Consider the following 17452-nt stretch of genomic DNA (forward strand, 5'->3'; position numbering starts at 1 on the left):
AGTGTCTTGTCCGTGTGTGGAATGGGAAAGCGCGCCTCTACCTGAGTCTGACCTAGGGCAGATTGTGATGGCCCGGATGCTCGGCACGAGCATTTCGGAAACTGTACAACATGTCGGATTTCAAAGAGCGCTGTGGTGAGTGTCTTAAACAGGTGATGAAACCTGGGTGAAACAACATCCAGACGTTGTGAGGTTGGACTGCCAACCCTCATTACAGATGCCGGAACAGTATCAAATTTCTTATTTGCTAACTAAACACCACACTCCAAAGTTAATTTTGTGCGCCGAAAAACGCTCCAGAAAGAGATAAACTTGCTACCATACTAAAACGCACTTTTTTTTTCGTTCAGAATCGAGTAAATGGTCTTGTTCCTTCATGGTTCACACTGAAGTGGCGCGAGAATTTGTGTCGCCAAATGTTCAAATGTGTGTGAATTTCTGAGGGACCAAACTGCTTAGGTCATCGGCCCCTAGACTTACACTCTACTTAAACTAACTTATGCTAAGAACAACACACACACGCATGTCCGAGGGAGGACTAGAGCCTCCGGCGGGAGGGGCCGCGCAGTCCGTGACATGACGCCTCAAACCGCGCGGCTGGTGTCGCTAGCACTAGCCTTTAGAAACAGATTTTATCCCATAAAATCTGCTGTCCGAAACTGCTTTTCTTACTCCTACGACATGTTACGCATTGCTTTGTTCTTACGAGGGAATGGTCCAATCCGACATGTCGAAACATGTCCTGAATTTTTTTGACACGGGGAGAATGCAACGAAAGAAAGACTTTGTCAAAATTGTAGCTGCTCAGAAGCACTTAAATATTCCTAAAATTATTGAAAGTCGCCAAAATCGTAGCTCAACAAGCGACTGGAAAATTGTACACCTCAACTGGTGGAGTAGCAGATTGCACTTGCGCAACATGGCAGGCGCATATCCTTGATTGACGGCGAATCGGTAAATAGATAACACAACTTGGCGCGATCGTTAATTTGTAAAGAAAATTTCAGTTTCATTGATAGTTTCTCAGAGACAATTGTCCACAGTTAGTGTTCACTCAAATTTGCAACTTATTTAATATCCGTAATAATTATCAGGTTGTTTTGCGGTAGCGTAAATGTTAACAATAGAAATAAAACTGAATCAATGTTCATTTTGTTTAACACTTAATGTTAAGCAGTGTGCAATCCCACTTTTGCGTTATAATACCTGATCGTGAACTGTATAAACTGAAGAAAGACTTACACGAAGTAATAAATATGCGCCAAAGTAAAACTCGCACAAATGTGAAAGAAAAACTGTCAGAAATATTTACTGTACAGGGTGGCCACAAGGTCCTGTTACTCTCATTAATAACGAACATAAACCAGAAAACTGAAGTAAATAACTCGAACAACCCTTCTTTAGAAGAAAAAAACTGGCTGTAAGCACTATGGGACTTAACATCTGAGGTCATCAGTCCCCTAGACTCAGAACTACTTAAATCTGACTAACCTAAGGATATCACACACATCCACGCCCGAGGCAGCATTCGAATCTGCGACCGTAGCAGCAGCGCGGTTCCGGACTGAAGCGCTTAGAATTGCCCGGTCTCGACGGCCGGCTCTTTAGAGGAGCTTCCTTGAGATATGAACCATGTAGAGCTGCTCGCGAGAGGCAGTGCGCTGTTACTGATGAAGATCTACGAGACTGAGCAATCTGAATCTCAATTCAGATGAACATTGCAGATTTCACGTCTTCTTAACCGGTTAAGGCGATTCAAGAAATCATACAGTGTAGGAAGTCGCAAAATAACGAAGTTTAGTTCAAGTAAAAGTGTAGAGAATACGCCATTAATTCGTAGCTGATGTGAAATTGCATTTTATCATTTTGAGGAGAAAAAAGGAACAGTCTATTGTCCAATCGATTAATGCTATGACACATTCATGTACGAATATGGCAGTGACACGTATGCGTGGATTACTGTTTCCACAGGTTTGTATCTTTCTTCTGGAATCTCAAGGTGTATTAGGACCAAAAACAAAAAAGGACTGTTTTGTGGCAACAATCTTATAAACGTCCTATAGAAAGCTGGAAAAATAGGAAAGAATAATTTTCGATATTTGATTAAAAACTATTTATAACCTGTTACAGAAATTAATTCATTGCTTTTGTTCGGCTCTATGCCTGAAAATAACGATACTGTCTTTTAGCCGGCCGGAGTGGCCTAGCGGTTCTAGGCGCTACAGTCTGGAACCGAGCGACCGCTACGGTCGCAGATTCGAATCCTTGCCTCGGGCACGGATGTGTGTGATGCCCTTCGGTTAGTTAGGTTTAAGTAGTTCTAAGTTCTAGGGGACTGATGACCTCCGCAGTTAAGTCCCATAGTGCTCAGAGCCATTTTTTGAACTGTCTTTTAGGAGGATTAGGAAAAAATTGTTGATATAATTAATTCAGGTTCCGCCCGGAAAAATCAGTGTGAGTGTAGATTGATAATTTTTTCGACTGTGGAAACTATTTTTAAGGAAATTGTTGGAGAATATAATTTCCGATAGCACTGCGTCATTTGAAGTTTATCAGGGATAAGTATTTTTAAATTTCAGTCATTTGAGCTTTATCAATTCGCATCGCCACGTTTTATGGATTGCTTTAAGTACGCCCGGTATGACGCACAATAAGCAGAGCAACGGCCAGGACCATTTCTTACTCCACCGCAATTCTGTCCAAATAAAACTAGTGAATACGGTGAAGTGCTTGAAAGCATTAATTTTCCTTTCGTCATTTATTCATGGTGTAATGGAAAGTTTGTTTTCATCAATGAAATGAGACTTCGTTTTATTGTGACAACTACGGCAAATAAACAAGAAACTCATTATTACTAAAATACACATTATTAAAAAAATTCTCACAAGAAGTGTGCTACACGAATTTTGGTAATGTGGTGTGTGTAAGAAATATTTCATTTCGATAAATTAAAGCCGCGCGGGATTAGCCGAGCGGTCTACGGCCCTGCAGTAGTGGACTGTGCGGCTCGTCCCGGCGGAGGTTTGAGTCCTCCCTCAGGCATGGGTGTGTGTGTTTGTCCTTAGGATAATTTAGGTTAAGTAGTGTGTAAGCTTAGGGACTGATGACCTTAGCAGTTAAGTCCCATAAGATTTCACACACATTTGAACATTTTTGATAAATTTAAGTCATAACTGATGGAAGTCGTCTACAATTTAAATCAAACACTGCCTTGATTTGTTTTCCTCTTCTAGCCACTTTGTAAGAATTGCATTTGCAGCATTTTAGCTGTCGATAAGTGCTTCCTCTTTTTCAAAACGTTAATGATACGTGATTTATTTATTTATTTTTTTTTGTACCATTAGGGGCTTCAATTTCCCTTCAGTCACTTCGTGCGATTAACTTCGATAATTAAACAAAAATACCACCTGCAGTTGCATTCTTCCTGCGTAAAAATATTCATAATGTGTTTCGACATGTGTGATTGAAGCATTCCCTCGTTAGTGTAACGTCAGAGCTGAGTCGCCTTCTGCTTCTCTAACGGCCACTGTGTTTTGTTTCCTTCCCGGCGGCAGCAGCGGCGGCTCGTGCGGTGGCGGCGGCGGAGGCGGCGGCGACCTGGAGCTGCCGCGCTACATGGCGGGCTACCTCAAGTCTGCGCCCGGCGCGCAGTTCCACCCGCCCGTGCCGGGGCTCGCCGGGCCCTTCGGACTGCCGCCCGCGCTCGACGCCGTCCACCCCGCCGTCGCCTTCCCGCAAGGTAAGCTGATCCATCGCTTCTAATTTTGCCAGCCAGCGTGCGTTATAAAAATATCGATCATCCATCTTTTTGATTTGCAGCTCCTCATATTGGTCGTGTTCGCAGTTAAAATTTTTGGATGTGAGGTCCGCCAGTTGTGCAAAACACCGTTTTACTCAGTACCCAAACATGTTTCGGCACCGTTGTGCCATCATCAGTGGGTTTTCGTTTTTATTTATTCTGCAATGTGAACATTTTTCTTAAATGATTATAAAATTATGTGCATTTTTAGTTAAAACAACAGATCGTTTCTCTTTGTAAATACCTTTACATTCGGTATGCATGAATTTTCTGTATCACTTTTGTGTTAATTACTACAGGTAGCTTGTCATCTGCAACCAAACGATGTTGATGAGAGTTTTTTGCTGGCAGTTAACCTATCAATGGTGCGTCTTTGCAGATTTCAAACTCGACTTGCGCTTCTCCCACATGACATCCCGAAAGTCATTGATCGACGCCATTAGGTCTCCATTGTTTCCATACAGACTGTGTAAGCGTCGAACAAGCATAGCTAAGTTCGAAGAAACAGTGTTGACGACAGCTGGTGGTTTATACCAAGTAAATTAATAAGAGAAAGAACTGACCTCCCTTGATATACTGGTCGGGATACTGCCGCAGAAGCAGCGAAAAAAGAATGCTAGGTGTAAAATAAAGCAAAATCTTCAAGATGTTTTTAGATGCTTGACACTTGGCGCGAACTTCAATGCGAGATACTTTCAATCACTTGCACATTGGAACTCCGTCTCGAAATCTGGCAGCGAATGCAAGGAGATTCTGGTACATGAAGTGTACAAGCGGCAAGGGACAATACCTTCATTGCGCGTTAGCAATGTAATGTTACCGAGGACAGCGTCACTAACGCGCACTTACTAAACACCGTTTTCCGAAATTCATTCACCAAAAAAGATTGATATTCATCTAGAATACGAATCAAGAACAGTTGCCAAGATAAGTAAGGGGAGAGACCGTCAGGGATGTTGATATATGATTTGGGGTGGCAGTCATTAAAAATTGCGGCAGGATTTTTTCACGATATTTCCACCACCAACCTCCTACACCGAATGCCAAAATATTCTGTTGAATCCCATTTTTATAGCACGAAACGACCATCGTAAGTACGGGAAAGTCTAGGCGTTAATATTTCCGACATCCTATTCTAGAATGGAACAGTCGAGAAATAGTCTTGAAGTTCTATGAACCGAGTGCAAATACTTACGTGTGAACTCAGAGTAATCATGGGGATGTAGACGTTAATCAATATTTCTTAAGAAAAAATCGATCATGTGAAGCCCAAGCTGTGCTTTCCTCACGTGACTTCCTGAATGCCGTGGATGAAGTGACTACATTGAGGTGACAAAAGTCACGGGATACCTCCAAATATCGTGTCGGAAATCCTTTTGGCCTGTATAGTGCTACATCTTGATGTGGCATGGACTCAACAAGTTGTTTGAAGTCCCCTGCAGAAATATTGAGCCATGCTGCCTCAATATAGTGCATAATTGCGAAAGTATTGCCGGTACACGATTTTATGCACAAACTGGCCTCTTGATTGTCCCATAAATGTTCAATGGGATTCATGTTGGGCAATCTGGATGGCTCACCATTTGCTCGAATTGATCAGAATGTTCTTCAGACCAGTCGCAAACAATTGTGACCTGTTGACATGGCGCATTGTCATCCATAAAAATTCCATTGTTTTTTGCGACTTTGAAGTCTATGAATGGCTGCAAACGGCCTCCAAGCAGCCGAACATAATCATTTCGAGTCAATGAGTAATTCAGTTGGACCAGAGGACCCAGTCCATTCCATGTAAGCACAGCCAACCCCAATACGGAGCCACCACCAGCTTGCACAGTGCAATATTGACAACCTGGATCCTGCGCCACACTCAAACCTTACCATCAGCTCTTAGCAACTGACATCGGGGCTCATCTGACCAGGCCACGATTTTTCAGTCATCTAGGGTCCAACCGATGTGGTCAAAAGTCCATGAGACGAGCTGGAAGCGATGTCGTGCTGTTAGCAAAGACACCCATGTCGGTCGTCTGCTGCAATAGTTCATTAACGCTATCTTTCGCCGCACTGTCCTAACTCATACATCCGTCGTACGTATCATATTGAATTCTGCGATTATTTAATGTTGCGCTGCCTGTCTGTTAGCCCTGAGAACTCTACGCAAACTTGGCTGCTCTCGGTCGTTAAGTGAACACCGTCGGCCGCTGCTTTATCCTTGGTGGGAGGCAATGCCTGAAATTTGGTATCCTCGGCAAGCTCTTGACACTGTGGATCTCTGAATATTGAATTCCCTAACGATTTCCGAAATGGAATGTACCATGCTTTTAGCTCTACAACCGTTCCGCGTTCAAAGTGTTTTAATTCCAGTCGTGTGCTCATAATCACTGGGGAAACCTTTTCAAATGAGTCACATGAGTAGAGATGACATATTCGTCAATGCACTGCTCTTTTATGCCTTGTGTACGCGATACTGTCGCCATTTGTATATGTGCATACCGCTATCGCATGACTTTTGTCACCTTGTTACACTTTGAAATTAAACTTGTAAGGAAATGTAAATTAATAATAGCCCTTACACTATATTAGAGTTGCGAATGCCGTTCCGTTCTGCCCCAAACGATCAGTTGTTAGCCTCTTGTAAGAGTCTTATAGTGTTCATCTGTATGCCTTTACATTAGTTTTCTTTGTTCACTGTTTAAAGTGTACATAGAAATTCAGTAGATTTTTTGCGTTTTTAATTAGACTTTAACCATTAATGTTAGAGTTATCGTCCTGCCCAGGGTTCCCCTACAGGCTAAGATTTTATTGTATTTATATTTATGTTCCTCAAGTATTGACGGAATATTCTATAATTTGCAAGAAATTTGGTTCATCCTTTCATTAAATAAGAGAAGTTCTGATTTGATGTTACATATCAAGTTCATGCGATTTGCTCGTAGGTGGCTGCGTATCTGTTAGCGAAGCTGTCTAATTCTAGGTCCTGCAAGTAGTCGGATAAAAACACTGAGGCCACCAAAGGATTTGACAAGTATTTGTTTATCCAAGCTCTCTTTTCGGCGGGTCCTAATGACACCATGTGGTGATCACAGGGAAATCTTACATTCCGTTAGTCGGTATCATTAACAATACTTATTTCTGCGAGTATAAGATGTTATTGTGCAGTAAGACAGTGACAGTGAGCCACTGTTTTCCCATGGTCCTCTTCATTACTTTCTGCAGTTGCTTTGCATCGAGAGAGCTACGAACGTGTCAACAGAGATGATGGTATGTTTGTTGACAGTGGTAGATATCTGACATATGAAACAGGCGTCCCCCCTTAGCTACCAGTCTCCATCGCACGGGCTCACCGCTCGGCCGTGCGACGTGCGCTGCTTCTCGCGGAAGCGGCGAGTCTACAGCGAGAAAGCACAGCTCCACCGCAAATTGCGGATCGGATCGGAGCGCAGCGCACGCCGCCGCGGGTTCTTGCACGCCGCAGCCGGCGAGAGCAGAGCTGGTAATTGTTAGCCTCAGAAATCCTATTAGTCCGGGATTATTTCACTACGCGCTGTAATCCAGCATTATTGCTTCTGAACAATTGATAGCTGGCTGCGGTCCTAGGGCGGCCAGCTATTAGCGAGCGCCAAGTAGGCACGCCTACAGCCGCTACGCTCCTAAACGATCACACGGCATGCGTAGTATAGGACTGCTTGCTCGGCCGAGAGCAGCGATTTCCATACAACCTGGGTGTAGAAGTCTGGTGCCCAAGTCTAGAACTGCAATCTGTCTGCAGCTTCATGTGCTTTGCATCGTCCACCATGACGTACTTTGACAAACAAATTTCCATCGGTCTGTACGTGACAAAGCATTGTAGACTGAATTCTTGTTTGAACTTTGCCAACATGGAATAGGCTGATGTGGGAGCTGAATCTAGAAGTGCTTTCTTTTCGTGTTCTAGTGACATTTCCTAGCAATCATGTTGTAGTTTGGCAAGAAACTTAATATATGAGCATCTATGGCTGGTACGATCAAACAGCCGAAGTTCAACATCCAGGTATCATACAGACCACTGGCTGAGAACGACGTCACAACATAGCGGCCGTTTCCGTAACGGCAACAGAGACGAAAAATAAAGCAAACAGTTTTTACACAAACCATTTCTTTTCTTACCACGTTTATGATGTCGTATACTTACATCGAATTTAAAGTTAGCTGCACTTCTATTCCGAATGAATTAGATCTTTCATACGGATTGACGTCTGCGTCACACGCATTTTTTCTGGTGTACATTTACTGCGAGGCATTTACCCTGTAGCGTCTCATGCGTTCGTTAACATCGGAAGTTATACTTAAAGTAAAATACAATTTTCATACATGTTCAGAAACGATTTATGAAGGTATTTGTGTTTTTCAGCTCAATATTGTCCTCCTCCTTCAAACTTTATATAAGCCTCTGTATCAGTTATAAAACGAAGGTACATATGTGTTGCATACATTGTTTAATATTCTATGTGTGTACTGTACGTATATTACATGCAGACATTTGCTTGTTCAGATTGATAGCGCGCAAATAAAATGAATGATATAAAAATTGCGTTACGCATCAAAGAAGACCATATTTCACGGCGGAGTTGAAATTTCATTACATTGGACACAAAAACCGTCAGTGAATGTGCGACCATGTTTGGCTCAAACGACTTACTCTCGTCTCGAGAATGAATTTTTCATTCTGCATTGGAATGTGCTCTGAAATGAAACTTTGCTGACAGATTAACACTGTGCATGTCGCACCGAGACTCGAACTCGGGACCTTTGCCTTTCGCGGGCAACACAGGATTTAACAACTGAGCTCCCTATGAACGACTCACGACCCGGCCTCACAGCTTTACCTCCGCCAGTACTCTTGTCTTAGTCGTCAAAACTCATTATTATTATTATTATTATTATTATTATTTTCGCCTGAGACGTTTCACCGTACGGCACTTTCAGATCTTGATGGATACACGGAATATGATCAACACTGTGAAATGCTTACTTAACATCACTGTTAAATAAACACAAATTTAGAGACGCTGTCATTTCAGTACGCAAGGCAAGTTTTTCTATTGCAGGTAAATGTATTTCAAATATACTTACACTGATATAATTGCATTTCTATTCGTGGAGGTTAATGTAAGCCCCTCTATTTTGAATAGAACCACAAAATCACTGGAAAATGGCCTAGATGCCTGAAATTAGTTGTGAACAAATAAAATTAAAACAGCACAAGTGGAAAATGCCATGTTCTTTTAAGTAAGGATGATAAGTGTTGATTACATACTGAGTATCCAGCAAGATCTGAAGATGCAAAACGCATCAGGAGTGCTAAGACAAGAGTACACTGTTTGCAACTTTAAATTGTTATGTAAATGGTGGCACAGTGACTGTTTGACTAACACAGAGTAGCGAAACTGGCAATACGAAACAGTAGTAGTGCGGCATATTTTACATATAAGACTAGATTGCTCCTCCTACTTATGATACTGAAGAGTCCGAAAAGAATTAAAATTAAAGTACACCTAATGTCAGTAACTGATCAGCTTTCACAGTTTGTTGATTACCAGACGGTGTCTATTCTGTCACACTTCTTCATTATATGGTAAGAAGAAACCACCTCACTCAAAGTGGAACTTAAGCTAGGAAATTATTGAGAAAACTCTTTTTTCCAGATTCGTTCAGTATTACTACTAACACAAAACTTCATGTGAAAACTCTAGTTTCCTCTCTTGGTTACGGATAAATAAATTTTGAACAAGCGAAATAAATTAATTTGACCGGGACACTAATATGGCGAACTCAACTCCGCAGTGTTTTGTACCGTCCGACTAACTTATGAGTCAAACGTCATCGGAAGTGTTACCCCAACAACACCGAAAATTCTGGATTCGACACTAACATTGGTTATTTCAGGATATTTTCTTTCCTTTTTTTATTTGACATACTTTTCACAGGGCTATCCCCACTCTTAAGGGAGATTATGAAGTCTTAACCTCACAGTTAAGTTATATGTGCACCATATTGACAGTTCTCTTGGCGTTGCGTGGTTACATTGGACTGCACACACTGACACCTCCTTACATACAAACAAATTTCAAAACGTCTTCCTGAGTATTAGGCCTCTTTCACGTGGATTCATTCATTCATTGTTGACGCATCATTTTGCATCTTGTCACTGTATGGTTGTATCAGGAAAAGCATGAAGGTATGCGATAGTTCGACATAAGCAGCGAGTGTCATCTAAATATAAGTGCCTCAAATTGCCTAAAAAATCGTGCACACGGCATTCACACAAGGAGGTAGAGATCCAGCACCAAAAAGTAGGCAGAATAATCCGTGTCAACGACGTAGTCGTGCGTAGTTGTGACAGATGAGCTGCCAAAAAAAAAAAAAAAAAAAAAAAAAAAAAAAAAAAAAAAAAAAAAGTAGGAAATAAAATCAAGTATTGTTACAAGCACCGTATGTAGAATGTGCAAAGTCTAAAGGAAATATTAATTTAAAAACAGATAATTGTTTTATTTTGTGTTTCAGAACCTCACCGTCAATCTTGGAGAGCACACAGGGATGTTTTTTGCTCAGGTACATGTCCTTTTTAACATGCAGTTTGTTATGAGCATGAATCAACTATTGCACACAAATTGAATTTATTAAAACACGTTGAAATATATTTACAGGTGATCAAATTGTGTGCCCAGTGCCTCATTACATGCTTCGTATTTTCATAGCAGTTATTGTCTCGATGTGTCGAACGTGGACAGATTCTTATTTCATCTCGCGAAACGCATCGATGGTTCCGGCGTTCGGCTTAGCTCAAATAGCATAAATCTGTTATACAGTGCTTCAATTGTCGCCACAGTAGCATTGATTGCCTAAGAGGTCGTTGCTCCTCCCCAGGAAATGGCTGGCTGTATCGCCACTCAAAGCTTGTCGGTCACGTCTTAAGACACCCTGTATACATCAAAATGTGCGTGACGTACCTGAGCTACGTACGTAGTTGCAATATTCGTCACTAGATGGAGCGGTAGTAGCGAGATTGGAAGCAGTTGTAGCTGTAACGCTATTTCAGTGAACGTTTCCTCCCGTCCCTTGGCTCGTTCTCTCTTTTCTAATTCGTCAGTTAATATGTCACTGATTTTCTTAAAGATGAATTATTTTTCAACTTAGTCAAAGGTTAATGTAACTTACTGTCTTGTAGCGTATAGCGTCAAATATAATTAGTTTTATATGCATTCGTATATAATGTGGGTACCTTAAAGTGCGGTGGAGGAGGGAAAGTTACAACTGAGAGACAATAGTGAACAGAGAGGTCTCTTTTGGGCAACTTAGCATTTTTCTCGTTAGAAAAAAGCACTTCATTACAATAAAAAATGTATCGGACATATAAGTTGTAGTTTCATCAATGTACGCACACCTTTGCATTAAGAGAGTAAAAATGTCGAGAATATCTACAAAATGGTTAGACGGACGAAAATGAAGGAAGAATAGGGGTTAGCGTTCCAAAGACGACGAAGTCATCGTGAAAGAGGACGAATATAGGAAGGGGAACAGGTCGTATCTATTCCAAGGAACCATTCGTTTATTTACTTTGAGAGAATTAGGACACGCACGGAAAACATTGATATAGTCAGAAGCGAATTTGAATTGAATTCTTCTCCAGTGTGGCTCCATTCCCTCAATCACCATGCCAAGTCGATCAGTCATATCGACGAGCTACGTGTTACAAAATATTTTCATTCCGAAGTTAACATTTACATCCACCTTGGCTTCCGTAATAAATAGCAACAAATTATTAAGTTGAAATTGCGCAATAGACGTATTTCAAAATATAAAGTTATCAAAAATGATGGAAAATCTAGGTGTCGAAATTAGTCGTATGGGTATCGCTTTTTTTTCTGATGTTATGTGCTTATTACTGAAATTCTGTTGCGTGCTGCTTACAACACCTGTTATTGGGAAACAGCGAGCGTAATATTACTTTCATCCTGTCAATAAGGCATTCCATATTCGTGGTTGACTGATAGAAGTAGTCTTGTAGTGCAATGTGTTTGTGGTGGATCTTTGAAACTTTTCTTATTGTCATGACAAACAGTTTTTGATATCGTGTCCGTTTCAACATATATATTAAGATCGAAAATTACATACTCGGTGTCGGTTATTGTCCAGTTTTTTCTTATTTGTATTACATGTATTAAAAAATGACCCAGAAGAAAAAAAAATTGAGCGAATAACAATGTAGGTGCGAAATGCTAATAGGAACTGGAAATGTGGAACGGCTTTTACGTCTCTGGTGTACGACTTAGTATTATAGAATTTTGCACATTCTATAATGAATCACTGTTGTTACAATTTTGATTGATGTTGCAGCTTTATATTTCTTTACAACAGCATTTCAAAAGAAGCATCAGTGTAAAGATATTTAGAATAGGCGAGAACAAGAAAAGAAATACTAAAATAAAATATTTGTCACTAAGCATGAAAATAAAAAATGTAGGGTAAATAGTCTCTTAAGATTTTGATTGTAGTAGTCGTTAAGGGGAGAAACTGATTTTTAGTAATGCAGAGGTGAGCGTCTCTTTTAAGTATGCCTGCTATTGGTTGCCTTGTGCTCTCACAGTCAATGAGATGGATGGAGTTAAAAGATGAGAATGGTGAAGACCTGCTATCAGATAATGCAGTAACTCGACGTCTGGTGTTATATACCCCCCGAAAAATAGGAAGGATTCGTCGAAACTATAACATGCAGAATCGATGCTGCACTGCATTGCAAAGGAGGATGAACGCGCTTTAAAGCGTTTATATTGTGTCCGCCCCCCCCTCCCCCTCACCGTCCAGGTTTTACAGAAGCGTCCTTGTGTCAATCGAGTACTCGTAGCAAGTGAGTCTTCCTCAGCGCCCCTAGGATATCGTTTCGTTACTGCGTCTGATCGTTCTCGAGTGGTCGTTTTTGTTTACATGTCGTCGCCAGAATGGCATGTCTTGTGAGAGCTGTCTGCTGTACAATTTAGCATTCGAACGGTGAAAGAGGTGCTATGCGGGACCGTTCCGCTCATTGAAAGTCGAAATATGGAAACAGTTGTTGCAGTGATAATAGTTTATTTGTGACCAAAGAGAAATTCATAGTGGATGTTCTTGACAAAGGTGGTACGGTGACAACGCGTTTATTTGATCGAAAAATCATACGAACATATCAAACGATATATACAATGCAATAAATGAAGTCTTTTTACTTTGTCTTTTTTTTCCTAAGTGGAATTAACAGAAAATTATTTTTCTCTTCAAATGAACTAATTTTTTCACGGTTGAAATTACTGTAATTAAAAACGTTTATCTATTTGCGGTCTCATTTATGCACAGTATAGGCTTTTTGTTTGTCCATCTACTGCAAAACACAGACACCTGTTTGCAGGATACTCTGGAGACAGGACGTTATTAGGAAGAATATAAAGTCCTCAAGTAACCCTTGAAATGATACGAAAATGAAAGAAATTAGAAATAAAAACTAAGAAGACATTATAACACGAAACATATTAGTGTAAACTTAAGGGATGCGATGAGCATACGTCAAATTCAGATGTTAGCAAACGATGCTACAAAACTCTTTTCTGTGCGTACGTAATCTGCAGTACGCTCAGGATTTTACAACTTTAAAACTCGGCATAGTCAGCTGATCATTTTATAAGATTTGACGTCGTCAAGAATGTAGAAAAGTGATCTTAATTTTCAGCATAACCCTTCTTTGCCGGCCAGCTGGTGTGGCCGAGCGGTTCGAGGCGCTTCAGTCTGGAGCTGCGCGACCGCTACGGTCGCAGGTTCGAATCCTGCCTCGGGCATGGATGTGTGTGATGTCCTTAGGTTAGTTAGGTTGAAGTAGTTCTAAGTTCTAGGGGACTGATGACCTTAGATGTTAAGTCCCATAGTGCTCAGAGGCATTTGATCCTTCTTTGCCTAAAACGCGAATTTATAAAATAATATAACCGGTTTCGATTGTGATAGAAATTATCTTCACATCATACAATATCGTTCTGTAGTTTTAATGACTCAGTACTTGATTGTACAACATGTTATGTGTTACACCTTGTAACGATATTTTATGATACGAAAATGATTGCTAGCACAATCGAACCGGTCATATCATTTTATAAACTCGCAATTTAAACAAATAAAGGTGACATTGTTAATCGATCACTGATGTTACTGACTCACTCGGGTGATTGGCAGTCTATTTAAAAACAGGCACGAGACGCACCAGTAGTCGATTTCGACCAGAAAGTCGAACGTATAAAACATACTTTAAAACACCAGTAACGTACGCACTAGTAACAATGCGACTTCTCATACGGGGAAGAACTTCACGCAATCTTTTCCTTAGCCACTCTCCTCTCACGAAATATACGACAGATTATGGTGGAGGACTCCAAGAAACCGTTAACAGCTGTCGGAAGGCCGCATAGCGATTAATACGGAGGGCATTTGTAGGCGTGCCTCAGTGACAGACGCGCACGCTTTCTACACTTTCTTTACAAATGAGCAGAGATTAGCACACTAGGCAGCGCAGATTTATCTCGGTGCATGTAATTGCAGCTATCCGTCATGAGGTCAAAGTGACCTCTAGCTAACAGTGCGTTCTTTTGTGTCTTTCTTTTCGTTTTGTAGCGCCACCGTCAGTCATCACTCTCGTCCAACGTTGCTTTATCCCACGGTCTCAGACATCAAGAATTTCATAGTCCCGCAGTTGCTAACGTCATGCGTAGCAACTCATACCACTGTTGAATTCAGTTAACGGTAAAAGCTTTCAAAAATATCGGAAGGGTTCATTTAGATGTGGCCATTGTACAAGAAGGATTTCATTTTCTCAGGAAAATTTCCGCCAGTGGCTACACAGTTTTGTATACACGTGACATAATCTGTGTATTCCGTCAGGCGGTTGGATCATGGATATTAAAAGTTCACAGGTTAGAAAAGTTTATTCCGGTCGTTCGAAATCAGTAATGTGAAATGATAGAAACTGAAGCCTTGCGGTTTTTAGTCTACCCATGGGCATTTGTAAGAGCATTGTCATAATACGAGGGGGGTTCAATAAGTAATGCAACACAATTTTTTTTCTCGGCCAGTTTCCGTTGAAAAAAATGAGGAATTTTCTGTGTGATATCGTGAAATATTTCCGCTTCAGCTCCTAAAGTTTCATGAAGTTACGATTGGTGGCGGTGCTGTACGTAGCATTAAAAATGGCTGTGATTCCTGCTGCCTCCAAATTTTCAAAGAATGTACGCCAGTCAACACTGTCTAAATCTTTCTCAAATCCTCAAATGCTATAAATGTAGATCCGTGATTCCTCGGTGTATCTTTTAAGGTAAGTTGTAGTCAGTACCACCTCGTGTGTTCCTACGTATCTTTCAAACTGATTCTCTCTGAGAGCGGCTTCTACCAGTGTTTCTGGTTGATTTATCAGATGGAATCAGCAGTACTAAAATATTTTCGTTACCAATGCTGTCGCATGCATGAAGTGCGAACACACTTCGGCAAAATTTCCACTTGATACTTTGCATGATTAGTGGAGAATATTTAGAGGATTGTACACGTATTTAGGACTAATGTGGAGGTGCTATATTACTTAAAATCATCACCACCGAAGGCGAGTTATGAAAGACTTCGATTTGATGGAAGGGATCGGGGGAAAGTACAGCGCATCTGCGAAGGAAGTCAATTACATAGCATCAGTACTATAAATTCTAGGGTGTTGTTTGAGTAACTGGAGTCCTGATCAAGCAAGCGTGACAAAAGACGTCCAGTAAATTCAGAGATGCGCTGCTAGGGTTGCTACACCTCGGTGTAGCCCACACGGAAGTGAGTCCTCCCTTGGGAATGGGTGTGCGCGTTGTTCTTTGCATAAGTTGCTTTAAGTTAGTTTAAATAGTTTGTAAGTCTAGGGACCGATGACCTCAGCAGTTTGGTCCCTTTGGAATACACACACATTGAACTTTTTTAAGTCCTTGGAAGGAAAGGAGGCGTAGCTCTGGCGAAGTACTGTTCGGTAATTTAAAGAACAGGTATTCGAAGAATACTCCATCTTCTTTTTCTAGTGCCTTTCGCCCTCATCGGTGCAGGGTTGGCATGGGTATGAAGGGATTTGGCGTGGCTGATTTTAAGGGGCCCTCTCTCTCACCACCTCGTTAAACTCCGGGACGGAATATGTGTACGCTGTCTGCGTGCAGATGTCTTTTTTTTATTTTTTAAGTCTGGGGATATAGGAGGGCGTCAGGGGGCAGAGTAGGTCGAAGTCGCAACCCGAGATCTGGTCACCGTATCCCCGTCGCACCTTGAGGAAAAGAGAGAGAAGGGGAAGTACGTGGAAAACCTAAACAAGACAAATATCGTAGTCTGCAGCCGTAGAGCAACAACAATATACACAGACATGACGAGCGAAAGACGGAGAACAAAAATGACGCTTCTACCGTGTGATGGACATCCAGGACACAGATAAAAAACAAAGTAATAACAGACACAGCGGTAGTGGACGCATCATCGTACTTGACGCCAGGTTTCCCAGCGTATCCTCGTTTGTCTGTGTTGTGCCAAGTTAGTTTGTTTAAGAATATAATCTGTGGTGTCACCGCCAGACACCACACTTGCTGGGTGGTAGCTTAAATCGGCCGCGGTCCATTAGTACATGTCGGACCCGCGTGTCGCCACTGTCAGGATCGCAGACCGAGCGCCACCACAAGGCAGGTCTCGAGAGACTGACTAGCACTCGCCCCAGTTGTACGGACGACATTGCTAGCGACTACACTGATCGAAGCCTTTCTCTCATTTGCCGAGAGACAGTTAGAATAGCTTTCAGCTACGTTAATGGCTACGACCTAGCAAGGCGCCATTTGTACCATTGCATGTACCTCAAGATAGAGTCTCACTTGTATCATCCAGAATGCTGTATACCAAAGGACAATATAAAAGTTAAGTGTTCTAGTAGCTACGTTCTTTTCTTTATCACATTCATTACGAATCCTGTTCCAGACTTAACGCCAGACGGCGTGAGTTGACGCGTGCCCTTTCGGCTACTTCACTGTGGACTGGCTGCCTTAACAGTCCACTACATAATCAGTCACATCAACTTCTCTCGCCGCGCACGTTCTAGCTACACGGCGAAAGGTGCAAGGCACTCCATAGGTAATTTAAAAAATGTTGATGCTCTTGTGGGCGGCGAACAGTGGCGTGGCGCCGCTCATGGAGATAACACTAGAAACCAAGAACGTGTTTGAGGTCGTCACGGTAGAGGTATTTCACGGCCTGGCCGCGGATCCAAAAGACCGAATTCGTCCGAACCTTGGTGTGGAAAGTTTCATCCGGTAGAGGAGTCATGTGTGCGGCTATATGGTGAGGCGTTGCACTTAGGATATATGCTAAAGTCTGGCGCAGAAGGTACCAGACCTGCCCCTCGTCCCCACAGCTGAGACGATGATCGTCGGTATCCACCTCGTGGCATGTCCGACAAGTGGGTGAACCCCCCAGACGGATCTTATAAAGGCGTTCGTGTGTATCACACGCTTCCTATTGACAGCCGCGTATCACGCGTCTTGTGCGTCAGATTCAAGTGAGGAATGGTGTATCGTAGTCCCACCACTCTCCGCCGCGTATGGCTATTTGGAT

The 17452-nt window shown here is 41.8% G+C and overlaps 1 protein-coding gene across 1 annotated transcript in view; it reads left to right on the top strand.

Annotated features, from left to right (window-relative positions):
• The window catches only part of LOC126260456 (homeobox protein OTX1-like), a 177417-nt gene that overhangs the window by 46751 nt on the left and 113214 nt on the right, over positions 1 to 17452 (top strand). Inside the window, exon 3 of the mRNA XM_049957784.1 lies at positions 3555 to 3739. Coding sequence (XP_049813741.1) covers positions 3555 to 3739 — 185 coding nt within the window. The remainder of the gene's footprint in view (positions 1 to 3554; positions 3740 to 17452) is intronic.

This window comes from Schistocerca nitens, chromosome 5 (assembly GCF_023898315.1).
Source record: "Schistocerca nitens isolate TAMUIC-IGC-003100 chromosome 5, iqSchNite1.1, whole genome shotgun sequence".
Classification (NCBI taxonomy): Eukaryota; Metazoa; Arthropoda; class Insecta; order Orthoptera; family Acrididae; genus Schistocerca; species Schistocerca nitens.